We start from the raw sequence: 18,346 nt of genomic DNA, 5'->3' as shown, positions 1-18,346 counted from the left end.
CAGCTACCATTTTAAGCCAGAGATGCCTATTGGGCCTCGCCTGACTTACTGTTTTATTTATTCTTTTCTTCTGCATCGCAGGAAGCATCATCCCTCTGCGATACACCGCAATTCGAAATAGCAATGTGAAGCGTGTAATGTCCGCGCGGGTTGCGTCAACTCAAGCTGCTTGCACGTGTCTGCGGCCCTCCACCTTCCTGACCTCCTCCCGCTTCCTCTCTCTCTCCCACCCACTCTCTTACGCACTTTCTCGTTGATCCGCGGCGACGCCGCTGTGTTTCTTTTTGCATATCGCGTCGTTTTCCTCCGCTGCACCGCTGTCTCCGCTGCGTGTTCCTCCACCAAATTCAAACCCGTATTACTCGCTTACACGCCAGAACAAAAAAAAAAAAGGAAGAACAGCGCCCGCGAACGATGCCGTTTCTTGAGAAAGATAAAATTGTGATCTCGTTGAGCCTGGAGCGGGACGGCGTGATGCCGGGTGAGAGAGTCACAGGGTGTGTGAACGTCGTTGTCATTGAAGAAATCAAGTTCTCCACCTTGCGCGTGCACGTTGTTGGGGAGGAAATGATGTACCGTCGCCGAGAACGATACAACCAACTGGGACCGGGTGGGAATTCACTCTACAACAGCAATGGGCTCTACAACAACAACAATGGGCTCTACAACAACAACAACCAGCTCTACAGCACGTCAAGCGAAATCGAGAGGTCGACCCACAGCATTATCGACCGCTACAAGACTCTTCTGGGCCAGCAGACCAACCACGACCGGCCTGGTTCATTCCACCTTGAGCCAGGCAACTACTCCTACCCCTTCTCCATTCTGCTGCCCACCGACCTGCCCCCGACGTACTCGGTGCAGGAGTGCGACTACGGTGGTCACATCAAATACACCGTGAAGGCAGTGGTCGACATTCCAATGGGCTTCGACGGCAAAGCGAAAGCTGCACTCATGGTGTACAAGATGGCACCGCTGTCGCAGGTGTTCGCGGTGCGTGCGGCGCCGGTGGTGGTGCGGCCCGTGTGCTCCGAAATCGGCACGATCGGCTGCGGCGGCTTCTTCTGCGGACACGAGGAGAACTCGTACCTACGCACCATGGTCATGATCACGCCGAACATAGCGGTGCTGAACCGCAGCGTCGCGGCGACGTTTCCGCCGTCCACGGCCGCCGTGCCGCGGCTGCTGTCGAAGAAGGGAGGGGTCACAGGCCCGGCGCCACCTCCAATCCCTGTCCCGAGCGATCCGTCGGTCATCACGGTGCGGGTGTTGGTGGACAACAGAACAAAATCCTCCGCCGTCGCCGCGGCGCAGGTGAAGCTGACACAGCACCTATCCTACAGCGGCGGTATTCACCACTCCTTTTGCTTGGTGAACCGCGTCATCGGGTTCGAAAGCGGGGTGCTACGGCCGGGGCAGTCGACCGCCGTTGACTGTTCTCTAAACCTCGGTACCGGCGGGGGTAGCACAGCCGCTGCTCTGCCCACCTTTTCCGCGCATTACGTCCGGGTTTGGACGTCGCTAGAGGTGACGTACCCGCACGTTAAGGCGGACGACACGCTGTACAAGAGAGATTTGATTCATCTCGTGACGGGCATCGACGCGACGAATACGGCGTCCCCGGTGTAAAACCAACACAAAACAACGAGGAGGTGCATAAACGGAGAGGGGGGCGACAGCTGTCTCCCCACGCGCGTGCCGATGCGCGCGTACGCAACCCGACTCGTGCACGGCCGTGTGTGCGTGTGTGCGCGCGCAAGCGAATGGGACCCACAGAGGTGCGTCTCTGCAGCGGTGCGATGCCTCCATGGGGGTCACCTATATACATATATATATGTATATTTATCTTCTCCATCGGACCCTTGCTATTCATGAACGCATCTTATTGCTGTTTCGCTATGCGAGCCTCTATTGCGGACGTGTTGAGGAAAAGAGAGGTGTGATGGCTGCATGAAGCCGTTGTGTTGTTGTTGTTTTCCGTGTCTTTTGATTTGCTCTTTTTCTTTTCTTTTCTTTTTTTCTTCTTGCTCTTACCGCCTAGCCACCGCCAAATCCTGTTTGTGTGAGTGTGTCTTGCGGTCATATACCTTTGTATAAACATAAAAACATATTGAATATGCATCAGCGCAAGCATTAAATGTCTCGCGAGTGCAGCTGCCGCGTTCACGCTGGAAAAAAGAGAGAGAAATAAAAGCGTGGCATATAACGATACTTTCTTTTTGATAGTTTACGAAAAGAATGGAATGATGAAAAGAGTAACAATGATACGAGGAGGATGAGGAACAATGGCTCCGACGTTTGCTGATGACATGTTTTCTACCTCTACTACTCTCTCTCGCTCTTCTCCTTTGCCTTATCTTTGGGACTTGCACCATCGTCCCCTGACGTTGTAGGGAGTAAGTTTGGCAGCGGGACGCTGCGCGGGGTGAATGGATAATATGTTGGAAGTCCATCGCGAGTATGGAGGGTGGAATCATGTCTCAGCTAATGCATCTCTCTCGGACTCTTTGCACCTCTCGATTCTTCTATTCCGCTAATTCATGGAAGGAACGGACAACAAAATATATTTGGGTTCTCTATAACTTACGGAGTCGTTTTTTCTGTTAGATGAACTTCACTCTTCTCTTTGTTTGCTTTGGTCTTCTTGTGTTTCTTGTTTCTCTTTGCATTAACGCGTGTGCGTGTATATCTGCTCGCTTCAAGAGCGCTTCACGTCTTGATGGTGACGGTTGGTCAGCTGCTTCATACAACTCACCGTCCAATCGTTTCTCTCGCACTTATCGTCAAGCGTGTCTTTTGTATATTTTTTACAGTGGTATCCTTTACGGTCTTCTCTTCTTCGCTTCTGAAAGCTTGCGCCAGGAAAAAAAATCGCCGGGAGATGAATCGAAAGCTTCATGTTGCACTACTAGCCCTTTCTCTTTTCTCCTCTCCAGTCGACCTCTCTCTCCAGGAAAGGCCTTTTTTCTGTTTTCCCGCCGTCCCGCCCCTTTTCCAACCCCAAGAGGTGGAAATGCAGACGATCTGAGTATGCGAGAAACTCCCTTTCGTAAAGTTCTAATTGGTTCAAAAATAAATATAAAAAGAAAATAACGCCGTCTACCCTTAAAGGAAAATGAAAACGACACAGGGATGTAACGACACTGTTTTGCACTGTGTTGTTCTTTCTTCTTTCTTCTTCCTTCTTTGCTTCCTGAACAAAGAATAGTCGACTAATTTTTTACTTGTTGTTTAAGGAAAGTTTGGTTTTGTTTTGTCCTCCTCTCCCGCAACTAAATGGAAAAGGAAGAGCAGTACGTTTCTGTCTTCGAGTTACGATGCTGCGTGCGCAGGTGCATCTCATGAAGGCGGCGCAACGATCAAAGCGGAAGCTTCCCCAAACACGGCGCAGGCAGGTGCATCGGAAGAACGAAGGAGCGGGAAATACATGTGCCTGCTTTCTCGCCTTCGCCGAAAGAGAGCGTAGTCGGCATTACTGGTTGCGTCGTTCTAAAAGGAAAGAATGAAACCAGACGATCACTCTCTTCCTTCCCTTCCTCACAAATCTGTGTGCTGGCGAGCTCAACACGCAAGGCGAAGATCGACTCTCCTCTTAGATCCACCCCCTCCCCCTCTCCTCTTTTTTTCTCCTCCGTATTCCGTCTGCGCTGCTCGGTTCTGCTTGTTACTCTCTCTATCGCCGGTGTGTTGAAAGGCTGAAGCAATCAAAGAGACACACTTCAGCCGCTTTGTATATCTGCAGGTGGAATCGCATCTCCTTCCCTCTCGGTGGGTTTGCTTTCTCTTCTTCTTCACTCAGCTCACCTGAGAACTTCAGCAGCGCCATCTGCTGTAGCTGCTACTTCTCACGTGTGTGCGAAGTCGACGTTGCACGCGGCTCCTTGACGGTAGAGACTGCTTCTATCCGCTTTCCGTAACTCCCGCTTCTCTCTTCCTTGGTCCGCCGGACGTCCAACTCAGTTGACCCTATCCGTTGCCGCCATCTCTCTCTCTCCCTCGCACCTTCAGCATCTGCCCCCTCTCGTCTCCATCCCCGATAGTACGCGGAGCTGTTGCGCGAACCGCATGTTAGGAATGCAGGTCCTGCGTCCGCCACCTCTCCGTCGCGAAGTAGCGGAGCTGGCACGGACTGCACACGCCACTGAAGCAGAAGAAGGCGCGCCACCACCGCCCCGCCCTCCCGCCCTCCGCGACGTCCACTTGACAGATTTGGCGAAGCAGGAGCAGGCGCGGCGATGGGCCATCGCGGGCGACTTCTATCAACTTCTCCTCGACATCACGGAGCTGCGCGAGGTACTGCACCGACGGGCGATGTGCACGACGGAGGAGCCGCAGCAGCGCAGGCGCATCGACAACGCCGAGGTGCCGCACTGGATCAAGGCCCGCCGTCTGCAGGTCATGCGCGAAAACCAGGAGTCTGCCACGGCGCAGAACGAAGAACAGGCGCAGCGTCTTGCGTACTTTGAGAAAATCCAGCAGCAGCTTTATCAGGTGTTCCTGCTTGAGGAGAGCGAGCGGGCCGATCGGATGGAGGTGGAGCGGCTGCAGCGTCTCAACGTGGGTGGGTTAGCCGAGGTGATTGCGAAGGAGTACCGCCGTGTGCGGCCCTACCAGCTGCGGTACGAGGCGGCACGGCACCCCCTCGTTGCGTCGCTGTCGCACGAGATCGCTGCAGAGGAGGGGCTGTACCGGTCGATGCTCTGGCAAGAGCAGACACACGCGTTTAAGGGCATCCAGGCTGCTGAAGTACGCAACTACCTCTCGCGGGTACGATAGGTGTGTGCGTGTGTGTGTTGCTTCTTCAACAACACAAACAAAAAGAAAACGACAACGGCGCCTTTGTATATTGTAGTTTCAAAAGGAGAACAATGTATTTGAAATAAAATGAGGCAGGGCAGCCCCTCTCAGTCTGTTCTGTTGCCTTTAGGGAGTGTGTGTGTGTGTGTGTAGTTGCCTCCTCTTTCACGCATCTACATTGCGAGTTGTTTGTGTGTACGTGTGACTGTCTTTTCTTTTTGTGGAACCGATTTTTTTCCTTCCGCTTCTGAGCTGTGTGGAGCTCCTCCGACGTGTGCGGTCAGTGTGAATATTCTGGAAAACGTTTGTTTCTGCTTTATGAATGGTCGTGACGGCACAAGGTTCGTTTCAGTGCCGCTGGAAGAGTGCGTGCGGGAGAAAGTGGGAAGTGTTTTTTTTTGGGGGGGGGCTTCGGTTGTTATTGCGGCCGACACGGATCCCCTCTGCCTTCATTTCGGCCCACACACGCCTGCGACGAAAACGGTGTTCGGTGTGCCAACGAGGGTGTTGAACTGCAATGGATGTCAACGTAAAAACAAAGGAGAAAAAGGAGATGTTGGTTTACGTTCACCTTTTTAATTGCCCGCATCTTCACTCTTGGTCTTGAGCTGCAAATCTTACGGAGGAAATCAAAAGGGCTGCGCTTGCACCGACATCATCACAGAAGAAAAAGAAGAAGAATATTTATTTTCTAAAAAAAAAAGGCAAGATGACTGACATTCAGCTCAAGTCTCTGCTGAAAGGAGTCGAGGCGGAGCGTGGCGCCATCGTGACCTGCCGTGATCCGTCCGCTCTCGAGATGATCCTCCGCGTTGGCAGCAGCGACGCGCATCAAGGCAGCATCTCCGTCATGTTCCAGAGAGGCAGCACTCGTACTAGCAGCTGCACGACCGCTGCGGGAGGGCAGATGTTGTTTGTAAATGCAAGCTACGCCAGCGCATTGGAGGACGAGGTGCAGTCCTGGTTAGATCCCTTCAAGACGGCCACGTCGGCAACTTCGCCTACGACGGCGAACAAGGAGCGTAAGCGCGTGCGCGGCGACAGCGGCAGCGATGCGTCGTCGTTGGAAAGTGACTCGAGTTCCGATTGAAGTGCAGGTGAGAATAAAATGCAAATGGGTTTTTTTCTGTTTTCTGCTCTTGAGTTATTACTATTGCTATTGTTGTTTTTCTTAGCTTGAAGCTCGTACTCGTCTTCGCTCGTCACTTTCCTTCTGCTCCTTTCTCTTTCTTTTTTTTTTCTTGTTTCCGGTCTTACGTGCGTCTGCTTGCGCGTCTCTTTTATATCACGGCTGTTGCATCAAGTTGACGGAGAAGGAAAAGAAGGAATAATTAGAAGGCAAAAATGGTGTCAACGCAAGAGCAACAACAGTGTGAAGGTCAGCGTTTCCCTGTACGAATATATATATATATGCGTCTGCCGCACAGATTGACTGTTGCAAAAATGTCTTTCAGGTCTGGGTTTTGGGCATAAGGCCCTCCCCGCACCCTCTCACTGCCGCTTCATCTCCCGACAACAATCTTTCTCTCTCTCTCTCCCTCTCTCGCGTATCCCTAGTTTCTATTCCGCATACACGTCGAAACTTCTCATACACGTATCGGAACTATTTCTTTCTTTATTATTACTATTATCCAGTGGTTTTACTTTTTCTTGCTGCTCTGTCTTCTCGTGTGCATATTTCTGTGTCTTTGCTTCCCCGTCTCTTGTGGGCCACCTCCGCCACCTTCGATCACTCTTTCTTTCTTCTTTGTTTCGCGTGTTGGTGTTGGTTTTATTCGGCAGTATCGCCTCCCATAGATCGTTCGCTACTGCAAAGGAAGGACCTTCTCTGCGGCCGCCCCCGAGGTCGACATGTACCTACTCGTGGACGGTGACTATTTCCTCAGCGGCTTCGCGCCGTCCTCCGAGGAGGAGGTGAGGCGGGCCGTGGAGCGCCTGCTCTCCGCCATCGATGAGCAGCTCCTGCGTTCCGCCAGCGGTGGCAGCCCCGCCGCCGTCATCGACCTCCGCCTCATTTTCTTCTCCTCGGCACTGCTCGACGGTCTCGCAGCGGAGGCGCGGTCGTGCGTGATATCGTCGCTGCGCCGCTTGCGCTTTCAGGCAATCGTCCTCGAGAGCGTCCGCGGTCGCGCCGGCACGCCGGTGGACGCCGCGCTGTGCTCGAAGGTTATTCAGCTCGGCCTGCTGCCCTCCGTCGGTGCCGCCGCCGGCGCTGCAGCGCACGCATTTTGCCTCGTCACGCACAACGCGTACGTCGCCACCGCCCTCGACCTCCTCGTGTCACGCGAGGGCGGGGAGGTGGTGTTTGTGGTGTACGCCGGTGACGAGCTCGCGGAGCCGCTGCTCGGCTTTGCGTCGGCGCGCTACGGAGCCAACGGTGGCGTGGCGACGATGGCGAAGCAGGACGGCGTTTCGTTACACCAGACACGCAGTCCGCCATCGCGGCTCTCGCGCTTGTACAGCAGCAGCAGCGCGGCAGCCTGCCGCTGTCGACGCTGACGGAGCTGAAGGCGCTGCAAACGAAGCTGCAAGCAGAAAACGCACACAGTACCACCGGTGCGACGGTGATGATGCCGTCCATTCGACAGCCGGCGGCGGCTGCAGCGACGTCGCCACTGAATCGTCCGCCGTCGGTGGATGGCGCTCCTGCACTGCCCGGAGTGGAGGACTTATTCGGCAGCCACAACACGCCGCCACAGGCGCAGCAGTCGCCCACCGCACCGCTGGCCTCGTCCTCATCTGATGACGCAGATCCACATCACGACGGCGGAAGCAGCTGTGAAGGGGATCTGGGGAAGGCCCATAGCGCCATTCAGCCCCCACCGGAAGTGCCTTCCACAGTTATGCCGAAGGTCCACACCAACGTCCAGCCGTCGCAGCAGCAGCAGCAGCAGACACCAGCAGCGGTGCCCTCCTTCTTCGCCGTGGGCCCCCCGCGCGTCGTCACAACGGCGACGTCGCCTGCCGCTGTTTCCAAACTCGCCACTGCCCCCACCGCGCTGCCGCCTCCGCTGCTGGTGCCGGTTGTCGCCGCCGCGGCGGTCGTGACCGGTGAGCCGGAGGTATCCACCATGCTGCCGATCGAATGGGCGCTGTTGTACGACCCGGCGCGTCAGCGTCACTACTACGCCTACACCGATTCGGCCGGTCGGTCCCGCTCCACCTGGCTGCACCCCCTCGGAGAGGAGAAGCAGCGAGAGTTGGAGGAGAAGGTGCAGGCGTGGCGCCTGGCTCGCGTTGCCGCTGCGTTGTCGCCGCCTCAGCCTGCTCCACCGCAGCAGCAACCGCCACCATCACAATCACAGCTACCTGCGGTCGCGCTGCCGCAAGAGTGGGAACAACGCGTGGATCAACGCACGGGACGGACCTTTTACGTAAACCACATCACCAAGACGACCACGTGGACGATGCCGACGGCGGTGCCTCCCCCCGCCTTCGCCGCCTCTACCAACTCTGCGCCAAATGAGGAGTGGGAGGCCCGCGTGGACCCTGCGAGTGGGCGGACGTTTTACGTCAACCATCGAACAAAGCAAACGAGCTGGACTCGGCCGGCACCCGTGTCACTGCCAGTGCCAGTGCCAGTGCCAGTGTCATCGGCGTCGCCAACGCAGCCGACGCCGCTGCCGCCCAATTGGGAGGCGCGTGTGGACCCCAGCTCGGGACGCACCTACTACGTCAACCACGCCACCAAGTCCACCACGTGGGAGCGTCCATCGCACTAACGAATGACTTAATTGGGTAGAAAGTGATTGTTTTTTTTTTTTTCCTTTGCATCATTGCCAGTGTGGCGGGTGTGTATTGGGTGTGTGTATGTGTGTGCAACTAATCCAGTCAAAGAAAGAACACAATCCGGCTGGTCGAAGCCGCGCAGCTCCGCCGACGCGTGTCGGCCGCCCGAAGGAAACAATAGGCTGCATTTTTTAGCTTCTTCGCCGCTCGCCTTTCCCCATGCAAAGGCCGAAAGTTCCCCCCCGCGCCGCCTTTAAACCTCACTGCGCCGACCCCCCCCCCCTCCCAAACCCGAAGGCCCCCCCAAGAAAGCCGCGCCCGCCAAACACGGCCCCGGCGCGGGCGAGGCGACCACCCCATCCCCCCCCGCAGCGCAACGGTCGGCGCTCCTATAGTGTAGCGGTTATCACCTCGGACTCTGAATCCGATAACCCTGGTTCGAGTCCAGGTAGGAGTGACTTTTTTTGAGCCGCGGCGCGGAACCCCAAAAAAGAGCAACCAGAGGAGGGGAACAAAGAGAGAGCAGATTTTGTTGCTGCGCCAGACGGCCCCGACGGCGCAAAACGTCGAGAACTCGCGTGCAATTCAGCCACGGAGGGGACAACAAGCGCCACAGTGCATCGCCCGCTGTCGCAACGGCACGCAGACGGCGGGCGGCGCCGAGTGCCCTCTGTTCTGTTTTTCCCCCGGCCCCAAAAAATGAAATATACATGCATCCCGCGTTGAGGAGCGCATTTACCACAATAATATGCTTTCTGTTTGTTTGGTTGCTTTATATCCCTCACTTAGTAAAGCTTATTGGAACGCTGTCCTTACCAACTCCGCTGCTTTGGTGGGGCTGCTGAAACTACTCCGAAGAAGCCCCGTCGCCAGCGATAAGCTATCGCCTTGCACGGAGACCACCCACACACACTTACTCACAACATCAAAGAGAATCGAAAAGCGAGACACACCGTACTGCGCCGCATCACCTGGTCAACACCGAAGAAAAGGATTATTTAAAGAATAGTTGCCCCAACGCACGAGAAACCCCTCATTTCGTCTTTTCATTATGAAATGCGAGCGTTGCACAACGAAGCCTTGATGGGGCCTTTGGAGGTCATGAACGGCTTCCCCTGCCAGCACACGACACCCTCCTCATTGCTGCACACCTCCAGCATCACCTCCTCGAAGTTCTTCGCCAGCTTCTTCTTCAGCACCGGCTCGTAGGGCATGTCGTGACCCGCAAAGACAACGCGCTCCCCTACCGCCGTACCCTCCGGAATGTCGAGCAGCACCACCTGACGCTCCCCCTGCCCGGCAGAGGCGGGGTTGTGCGGGTCCTCGCCGGTCGAGGCGCACATCACCATACCCGCCGATGGGATGCCGCCGATCTTGCGCGGCTCCAAGTTCGCAATCACCAGCACCAGCCGGTTCACAAAATCCTCCTCCTTTACGAACTCCTGCAATCCACTCAAGATGGTGCGCGGCTCGTTGTTGCTGAGCGCGTTCAGTTCCGCGCCGAGGTCGATCTTTTCAATGAAGAGCTTCTCGCTCTCCGGGTGGCGGGACACCTCGATTACCTTGCCCACAGCGAAACAGCACCGCGACATGGCCGTGGCGTTGTCCGTGCCAGCCGGCGCCGCGGCGCCTTTCCCTTTCGATGCCTTTTCCTTCGACTTGGGCGCAGCGGCAGCAGCAGCGGCAGCACCGGGGGCAGCGGCGGCCTTGGGGGCCAGCTCCGCGATCCACGACTCGACGTACGGCACGGAGCGGCGCAAGAGGCGTCCTTCCACATGAGAGGCCATGGTGTCTTCGTGGCAGATACGAAAAGCAGGGGAAGAAAGCTTTAAAGAGAAGGTGGTGTGTTTGTGGAGAAGCGGATCGGCGTGCTTTATCGTGTGCTTTGCTGTAAAGAAAAGAGGGCAAGAGAGGAGACGCAAAAAGGCACAGTGGTGAGGAGGTCAGCGAGAAAAGCTGCGTTGCTCGGCACTACCGCGAGCGAAGACTATCTGATGATGGAGGGCCCTCCGCACATCGAATCACGACGTAGACAACAGACAGCGACAGACATTCGATAAAAGCACGAGAACGTACACAGATCATTTCTACATGGGCTGCAGTTACAGGGCGTTGAATGCGAAAAGTTCCCTCCTTTTCTTGCTACGTTCAACTGCAAATTGCAAAAGGTGTTCGATCACAGATGGCTCCCCAAAGACGCATACAACAAAAAGGGAGGTTTGAATGAATGCACAAGTACACACCTCCGTGTTTGGTTCGCCGTGGTGATGGTTACGGCTGCTGCTGCGTGAGTACCGCCACGTCCGCCGCGCGTATCTCCGCCGGCACGTACAGCAGCGGCCAGCCGGACAGGTGACGTGTGTCGTAGCGCTTGTCGATTAATGCCAGCACATTAGGAATGGTGAGGGCACGCAGCAGCACGGATGCCCCTTCGCCGTCCATCGGGTAAATCCCTGGTTGCGTGGAGGAAGTCGTGCTTGATGCAGCGTCGCTCACGCCCTTGGAGGGGGTCTCGTTCATGTTGGCTCCCGCCGCAACCGCAGCAGCAGCGATGTAACGCCGCTTGGCGCGCTCCACAAGGGTCATGGCAGAATAGTACACAAAAGGGCCGTGTGGCGGGCAGGCAGCGAGGTGGCAGTAGAGGAGGGACATGAAGTCCACATTGCTTTCTAAAATGCGCAGGGCAGCCGCATCCGCGTCGCCGATCAGATCGAGGGAATGGCTCCCGCCGCTGGGCTCCTGTGTGTCGTAGGCGGGCATCTTTGGGTAGAGGGAGAAGGAGGGGGGGGAGGAGGGGCGTCCAGACGAAATCTAGCAAAAAAAAGCTATTGGGGTATGATTCGTGTTTTCTTTCTCCATCGAAGCTACTTTGAGGCATGGGTGAGAGGAGTAATGAATAAAAAATATATAAAGCAGAGAGGAGTAAAGCAAAATGAGATGAATGAGAGCGTTAGCACTGCGGCCTACACGCACATCTGTGTGCCCATGACCACTGCGATTCTCTGCCTTCTGCTGCATCAAGTGGTCGATTGCGCCTCATCTGATGTTTGCGTGTATGTGAGTGAGTGGGCCAGCCTGTGACATCGCCGCGCTCCACACGCATTGATTGCAATTCCACTGAAAGAGGAGAAAAGTGCACTCTGCAGTTCTGTATTAAAAAATAGTCGGCAAATGATAAAACGCTCTCGTAGTTTCCTTAGCCAGATCAACAGCACCACAGTAATAATCCAGAAGAAAAAAAACCTCATATATATATACCCCAAAAGAAAAGCAGCAGTCCTCACGAATAGAAAACCCCTCAACGTCTTTGCTGCTCTGTGTGGGTGTGTTTCCGAGGTTAGGACGTGAAGAAGAAAGGCGGGTAACCGCACTACTCTTTTTCTGATTCCGTTCCATGCGCTGACGGACATCATCACGGCTGGAAAGTTTAATTAAAGGCAGAAAAATAACAATGGAAGCACACCAATGCGCGATGATACAGAAAAGAATGAAGAATGATGTTATTTTTCTTTTAAGTGGGAAATGCGTAAAGCGAAGAACAAAACCGGAAGAAAAATAAGGAAAGCGGCACTTCATCGGAAGGGAAACGCAGCATGTAAGTGAGGAGGATCTGCGCCACTCCACGTCGTCGAAGAGCGAATGCCCCTCACTCTGTGCTGCAGTCGTTGCTCCGCATTCTCCAAAAAAGCAAAGAAAAAGTGTTGAACACAAAAAGACACTTTTTGAGCATGGGAACAGAAGAAAAAGAGTACACTGGGATTAGATACAAAGCAGTAAAGATGAAAAAAAAAGATATAGATAATAGGCGAAATCCCGTCGTACATCGGAGGCAGAGAGAGGGTGGGGTGCCAGCGTTGAAGCACGCACACGAGAAGAGCTGCCCGACCTCGTATGTGTTTTATCGATTGTGGCACATCAACGCGGTTATAACAATAAAACAATTTTAAAAGAGCGCCTGATACAAATACACACATTTGTATTCGAAGGGTGTGCATAGAATGAAAGAAAAACAACGTTGGTTGATTGGGGAGGAAGCTGCGTTTCTCGGTCATTGGTTGACCGTCGCACTTGTCTCCACCGGCGAAAGGCAGAAAAACGAAAGCCTCGGTGCAACGCACGAATAAATGAAGGTGTCGTGCGCCTTCATTTCGAATTCTGTTACGGGCGCGGAGGGTTCACTGACACTGCTTTGTCGAAGCGGCTTCTCTACAGTGGCCACGGCACGCTGGTGATGACGCATTCCGCAGGCAACACGGTCCTACGAAGTTGAGGAGCGAGTACACCCATCTGCGCAGCTCGCTGATGCCGTCGGTGTTTTACTTCGTTCTCCGTCACCGTCGCGCGCGGCGCTGAAACCGTGACAAAGCAATGCAACTGTGTTGCCGATCTTCACGAGACAGAGAAAAGAAAAAAGATGTTAAGAATTAAAAAAAAAAAGAAACGAGATACTAAAAATCATAATCACACACGACAACAGCAGAAAGAAGAGAAAACCACTGACGGTGCCTCCTCACGAGAGACTCGCGGGGGTTCTTCGTTTATGAATCGTCCCTGTCCTCGTCCGTCGCTGCCGGTGCGCCGCCGGTTAGGTACGCGGAAGGGGGGTCGCTGCTACGCCATGCCGCCTGCGTTGCGGGGAACGCCGTCGTGCCGTCCACATCGCCTACTCGCGGGATGCGGTGCAGCGTGACGTGCTCCATCGAGGCGGGGCCGGGCAGGGCCTCCGGGTAGGTCCCCACCACCGTCGGCACATAGGGCTGCGGCGGCGGGCCGTGAGGCGTAGCGCGATGCACCTGCGTTTCTGACGGGGCCGGCGCAGAAGCCGAAGGCCCACCCGTGCGAGCCGCGGCGCCGTCGTGGTAGTGGTGGTGGTCCGGGTTTGCGTATTTTCCGCTTCGCGATCCAGCCGGCTGCGTCGCGGGAGGCGGCGGCAGAGGCGAGAGAGGCGTTTGTTGTCCTTCCGCCGCTGCCGAGTCCATCTCGGGCGACAAAGGCACCGGCGTCCGCACCTGCGGGTCGCAGCAGAGGTACAACTCCGTCAGGCACGGCAGCGCCAACAGCGCAGACGCCACCACTCCACTGGCGAGGGCGGCGATAAAGAGGCCGAAGCCTGCCAGGTAGCTCGCCGACTCCCACCGCGGGTGCTCCACCTCGTCCGCCACCTCTTCTGTGTAAAAGTCGGCCATGAGGGCCACCGTCACAAGGGCGGCCACCGCTGCGACAAGGAGGAAGACGAAGGCAGCAGTGCCCACGCTGTGGTCGACGCGACGACGCTGCCGCTCCCGCTCATACATCTTCTCCGTTGCCCCAAAGGTACGGGGGTTCGCCGTGGTGGGTGAGTCCGATGGAGCAGAGCCCGCGGCGGCAACTTCGTTGTGGCGCGGACGGCGATGGCTGGGGCGGTCCGCGCTGCTGCCGTGTTGCCCGTCGCGGCGCTCCTGCATCTCTTCCTCCTCGGCACACCGCTGCGCCTGCGTGTAGGCGTCTGCCTCGCGCTGCCGCCTCTGCTCATGCCGCGCCCAGAGCCCCACAAAGGCGAAACACAAAGCGCACGCCACGAGGCTGAGGGCGGCGGACAGGACGGCAAACACCTTCTCTGCGATGTTGTCTTCGCGGTCCGAAGTTCTCGTACGGGAGTTTCTCCACCATGCCGACCGCGTCGATGGTGGCCGTATCTCTTGCCACACGGAGTACTTCTCATCCCTCTCGCCCCGCTCACTGTACATGCAAAATGGCAGAAGTTGACCGACAATTGTGAAGACAACTATCGCCGCAGCGAGAAGCGCGACTACAACGCGGCAGATCATGACGCCAGCGGTGCGGCAACGAGTCCGCTGGACGGGAGGCGGATAGAGGGGAGAGGGGTCGCGGAGCGACTCCTCTGTCTCCTTCGCATAACGCGAGACGTGGAGGGGGTTCACCTCTGCCGTGAACATGGGCTCACGTGCCGCCGCACCGGCGTACTGAGGTGGCGGTGGCAGAGGTGTGCGTTGGACCCCCGCGTTGGCAAATGCGTTCTTCTCCGCTGCCGCGCCTTTGTGAGGGGAGTCGAACTGGCGTGTGTAGTCCATCTTTTTCTGATGTTGCGTCGCTGCGAAGGGCGGTATAAGATGTATAGTATATATGAGGAGCCCCCGAAGGGAGTAGCTTACGGTACTTCGAAGAATTCGTATGCAAACGTGTGAGTGGCCGCCGACGGCGTCGACTTGCGCAAGAGTGAAATATAAATATATATAATAATAATAATAATAATAATAATAATAATAATAATAATAATAATAATACCGTCACAAAGAAAGCAAAGAAGCAGAAAGAAGAAGATTCAGCGAAACGAATTGAGCATTTGTTTCCCTCCTTTCTTTTCCTCTCCCTCTCGTGTGGGTGTATGTGTGTGTGGGTGTGTGTGTGGGTGGGTGTGTGGGTGGGTATGATGGGAGTTGTCGGAGACGATGAGATATCAGCAGGATATAAAATGAATATAAAGAAAGGAGCGTGTTAACACTTTTACGCGATAAAATAAATAAAGCTTTGTTTATGTTCTTTCCTTTCGTTTTATAAAGAGGGGGGGGGGATTTAACTGTTCAGATCGAACACGGAACAAATATAATGGCAACAGAGGGAACGAAAGGGAAGGAAGACAGGCAAAGAAAATATATAATGTACTCGGGATTAGCTTAACGCACGGAGAGATGCGTGTGTTTTCAAGCAGTCGAAGAATGGTAGGTGTTGTATAAATGCTATCGAAAGCAAAGACAAGAATATGTAAACCGAGGATTGAATGTCCCACTGACAAAGGATAGCACACGCGTACGGTTCGAAAGCCAAACCAGAGAAAATACAAGGGAAAAGGAAGGAAGACAAGTAGACGCGAGATGGACACTTTGCCGACTGGATCTCTTTTTGATAAGTTTTCCTTTCTTCTTTCCTTTGAGGCAGGCAGAGCTCAGTAGGATGAATGCAATGAGGTCGCGACGCGCGCTTTTCGCTGTTGTTCTTACAAACGCGGAGAGAAGAAGATCAGAAAAATATCACACACACAACCTCCCCGTACGACGGAAGAAACTGAAGATCGACACACACACACACACACACACACACACACATACATACATATATATACACGGCGCATGTGTGTGTATGTGTGCGTGTGTATGTGAAACGAGTTAACTGCGGAGCTGTGCAGCAGCAGCATCAAAGCAGTAAAAGTCAAGAAAGCGGCTCCGGCGAGCTCCGCCGCTGATTGAAACAAAAACGGGTGTACAGACACACACACGCCTCTTGCTGTGCTCTCCCTGAGCGAAGCCGAATAGGGAGAGAAGGCAGACCTACTTCGGGAAGGAAATGACAAATACAACTGTATAGATTTATGTTTAAAAAACAACAACAATAATAATAACAGAAGATGGAAAAAGGAACTTTCGTAAAGTGTAAGAGAGACAGAGGGAGAGCGAAGACTTCCACACACAAATCGGCCTGCAAGAGAAAAGAAAAAATAAACCGAAGAGGACAACAACAACAACAACGACAACAACGACAAGAAGAAAGAGAGAGAGAATAGATCTGTTTAGAAATCAAAGCCGTATTTGCGTTCGCCACATTGAAACAGCGAAGCGAAACAATGCCTCCTCTGTCTCGCCCCTACACGCATGTATATCATTTAAAAAAACGCTCATGTTTCACTGCATCACGCATGACAAACTGAAGTCTACCTGCGCTTCCCTCTTCAGCGCTCTCTCTCCTTTCTCTTCTTCTCTTAGTGCGGTGGTGCGTCACTGTGCACCATTCGAAACAGCGGCGGCGGGGCGGTGTAATACGCCGCGGTCGTGTAGTTGTCCTCCTGCTCCGCTTCGGGCAGCTGCCCACGCCCAGGTGACACCTCCGCGCTCAGCTCCCCCGCGGGCGGCGGAGACGCGTGACGCAACAGGCTCCTATGCGGACCAGGCAGGGCAACTGGAAGTCCGGCGTTGGTGTAGCTGCGGTACTGTGCAGTGCTCGCGCCAGGCGGTGGCTGCTGCTGCAACGCTCGGTGCACATCGACCAGCATCAGTTGGCACCGCACCACCGGCGGCAGCCTGCAAAGGTACAGGTCGGTGAGTTGGGGGATAGCCACAAGGATAAACGCCGTCACGGAGAGCGCGAGGGACGCGATAAAGAGGCCGAAACCGGCATCCCACTCGCTCTGGTAACCGTCGCAATAAAAATCGCTGTCGTGGAAGTACAGCATCAGCAGTACCGTGATAATCGCACTCACCGCCGCCATCATTGTCATGGAGAAGATCGCAATACCCACGTCATTGTCCTTCTTGCGCCGCCGGCGTTCCACCTCCTCGATCGGCACCTTCTCCACGTGTCCGCGGTTCTCTACACGTGCGTTCACAAAGGGGAACGAAGTGGCGCTGCTGTCCTCCGCGTCGTTCAGCCCCGTCGCGTAGGTGCATAGCAGCTGGAAGTTGTCCTCCTGCTCCGCTCTCCTTGCCCGCTCGAGCGTCGGCCACTCCACGGCGTACACCGTAGACAGAATACACGAGATGAGCCCAAACACAGACGTGGCGACGGCAAAGACCTTGCGCATCTTGCTGGCTTCGGGGTCGAGGTCGTTTATCCAGCACCCCGGAAATTGGAATGACCGCCACACCCCGTACTTGGACATCCCGTACGCCCCGCGACGAAAGTAGACGGCCTGCCCGACCGCAGAGAGTAGAGTCCCCACAAAGGCGAGAAAGCCCACCAGGGAACGCACCGCAAGCACGCGCGTGTACGCGGCAGGTGGGGCGGCGTAACCGGGATTGATCGCTACATAGCACCGGTCCCCACGTTCATCCTGCACCAGGCTGTCTCCCGCCGCGCGAAGCATCACCTGCGTTACGGGGATGCCTGCCGTGAGCGCTGCTACGTTCTCTCTCTCCATAATTGTTCTTCTTTCCATATCTTTTCAAATGAAGAGAGGTGCCATTAAGAGCCGACGATTTCTTGACAGTACTCTTCTTTATTGTCACCTAACTAAGAGAGAGAGAGAGGGTGGAGGAGAAGGATTTGTTCTACTTTCTGGGGCCCCTGCTTCGCATGCTCCCTCAGAGTACAACATATCGGTCATCACTTGCATTATTCATAGTCAGTGGCAAGACCAGCTACCCCATAGTCTCCAACGGTCTTGTGCACAACAGGGCAAGCCGTATTGACCAAGCGGGGCAACTCCATGCCAGGCGCATCTCTCGCCACCACACGACCATCCACCACCTCTTCCCCAAAGTTACGTGAGAGGGAATCTGCGGGGTTCATCTCACCAACGATGTAAAAGAACACCACTCGCACGCCCGTCTCGAAGAAAAGAGAATTGGTGTAGGCGTACAGGTTGTTTAGGTACTGCCCACGTCCAATACCGCGAAAGCCACTTTCACATCTTTGCGCCAATGCAATCGGGTAGTGATCCGTCACTACAGCGACGCGTCTTAAAGCTTGCGGGTACGCCGCGAGAATGTACCGTAAAAACAACAAAGCGGCATGTGGTTCTGCGTTTGCTGAATGCCGTGCGTTGAAAGGGATGCGCGCGCCCCTCGCATCCACTGCGCCGCTCGCACTGAGGTCGTGGCTCCAGCGCTGCTGAAAACCGCGCGTCGTGCCGTCTCTCCAGCGGGCGATAGCACCCCAGCCCGACGCCGATGCGTCTGTGAACACGATCAGGTCGTAGTCCGCGTCGAGGTAGGTGGCTCCTATGGGTTCTGCAATGGGCCAGAAACAGTTCTCTACCAAGACGGGCACGATGCGGTCCAACGCGGATCGGATGGAGCCGCTGACAAACGGTATCAGTGCATCCCAACTC

The 18,346-nt window shown here is 55.1% G+C and overlaps 8 protein-coding genes and 1 non-coding gene across 13 annotated transcripts; 5 read left to right on the top strand and 4 right to left on the bottom strand.

The window, feature by feature from the left end:
• Positions 1 to 376: 376 nt before the first annotated feature.
• ABB37_06763 (hypothetical protein) lies at positions 377 to 1,629 on the top strand (the record flags this gene model as incomplete). Its single annotated transcript, XM_015805148.1, has 1 exon — positions 377 to 1,629. Exon 1 carries the CDS (start codon positions 415 to 417, stop codon positions 1,627 to 1,629), a length of 1,215 nt encoding a protein of 404 aa, XP_015656441.1. The 5' UTR covers positions 377 to 414.
• A 763-nt stretch (positions 1,630 to 2,392) lies between these two features.
• On the top strand, positions 2,393 to 3,028 carry ABB37_06762 (hypothetical protein; the record flags this gene model as incomplete). Its single annotated transcript, XM_015805147.1, has 1 exon — positions 2,393 to 3,028. The coding sequence occupies exon 1, from the start codon at positions 2,720 to 2,722 to the stop codon at positions 3,026 to 3,028; it is 309 nt and encodes a 102-aa protein (XP_015656440.1). The 5' UTR covers positions 2,393 to 2,719.
• Positions 3,029 to 3,693: 665 nt separating this feature from the next.
• ABB37_06761 (hypothetical protein) lies at positions 3,694 to 4,776 on the top strand (the record flags this gene model as incomplete). The annotated part of the gene is made up of 1 exon (XM_015805146.1): positions 3,694 to 4,776. The coding sequence occupies exon 1, from the start codon at positions 4,066 to 4,068 to the stop codon at positions 4,774 to 4,776; it is 711 nt and encodes a 236-aa protein (XP_015656439.1). The 5' UTR covers positions 3,694 to 4,065.
• Positions 4,777 to 5,421: 645 nt separating this feature from the next.
• Positions 5,422 to 8,519, top strand: ABB37_06760 (hypothetical protein; the record flags this gene model as incomplete). Of its 4 annotated transcripts, none has more annotated exons than XM_015805145.1 (1): positions 5,422 to 8,519. In XM_015805145.1, the coding sequence occupies exon 1, from the start codon at positions 7,365 to 7,367 to the stop codon at positions 8,517 to 8,519; it is 1,155 nt and encodes a 384-aa protein (XP_015656438.1). In that variant the 5' UTR covers positions 5,422 to 7,364. The 4 variants fall into 4 exon arrangements, with proteins under 4 accessions (XP_015656438.1, XP_015656437.1, XP_015656436.1 ...); XM_015805144.1 differs by having other exon boundaries at positions 5,433 to 8,519; XM_015805143.1 differs by having other exon boundaries at positions 6,354 to 8,519.
• Positions 8,520 to 8,911: 392 nt separating this feature from the next.
• Positions 8,912 to 8,983, top strand: ABB37_06818. The gene has a single exon. It is a non-coding gene; the product is annotated as a tRNA-Gln (tRNA).
• Positions 8,984 to 9,575: 592 nt separating this feature from the next.
• On the bottom strand, positions 9,576 to 10,416 carry ABB37_06759 (Tyrosyl or methionyl-tRNA synthetase-like proteinhypothetical protein; the record flags this gene model as incomplete). Of its 2 annotated transcripts, none has more annotated exons than XM_015805140.1 (1): positions 9,576 to 10,416. In XM_015805140.1, the coding sequence occupies exon 1, from the start codon at positions 10,311 to 10,313 to the stop codon at positions 9,576 to 9,578; it is 738 nt and encodes a 245-aa protein (XP_015656433.1). In that variant the 5' UTR covers positions 10,314 to 10,416. The 2 variants fall into 2 exon arrangements, with proteins under 2 accessions (XP_015656433.1, XP_015656434.1); XM_015805141.1 differs by having other exon boundaries at positions 9,576 to 10,411.
• A 381-nt stretch (positions 10,417 to 10,797) lies between these two features.
• ABB37_06758 (hypothetical protein) lies at positions 10,798 to 11,395 on the bottom strand (the record flags this gene model as incomplete). Its single annotated transcript, XM_015805139.1, has 1 exon — positions 10,798 to 11,395. Exon 1 carries the CDS (start codon positions 11,284 to 11,286, stop codon positions 10,798 to 10,800), a length of 489 nt encoding a protein of 162 aa, XP_015656432.1. The 5' UTR covers positions 11,287 to 11,395.
• Positions 11,396 to 13,064: 1,669 nt separating this feature from the next.
• On the bottom strand, positions 13,065 to 15,314 carry ABB37_06757 (hypothetical protein; the record flags this gene model as incomplete). The annotated part of the gene is made up of 1 exon (XM_015805138.1): positions 13,065 to 15,314. Exon 1 carries the CDS (start codon positions 14,595 to 14,597, stop codon positions 13,065 to 13,067), a length of 1,533 nt encoding a protein of 510 aa, XP_015656431.1. The 5' UTR covers positions 14,598 to 15,314.
• Positions 15,315 to 16,279: 965 nt separating this feature from the next.
• Positions 16,280 to 17,528, bottom strand: ABB37_06756 (hypothetical protein; the record flags this gene model as incomplete). Its single annotated transcript, XM_015805137.1, has 1 exon — positions 16,280 to 17,528. The coding sequence occupies exon 1, from the start codon at positions 17,378 to 17,380 to the stop codon at positions 16,280 to 16,282; it is 1,101 nt and encodes a 366-aa protein (XP_015656430.1). The 5' UTR covers positions 17,381 to 17,528.
• Positions 17,529 to 18,346: the final 818 nt, after the last annotated feature.

The sequence above is a fragment of the Leptomonas pyrrhocoris genome (assembly GCF_001293395.1).
Source record: "Leptomonas pyrrhocoris isolate H10 chromosome Unknown, whole genome shotgun sequence".
Lineage (NCBI taxonomy): Eukaryota > Euglenozoa > Kinetoplastea > Trypanosomatida > Trypanosomatidae > Leptomonas > Leptomonas pyrrhocoris.
Note: the sequence above shows the minus strand (reverse complement) of the source record. Positions and strands in the feature narration are given on the sequence as shown.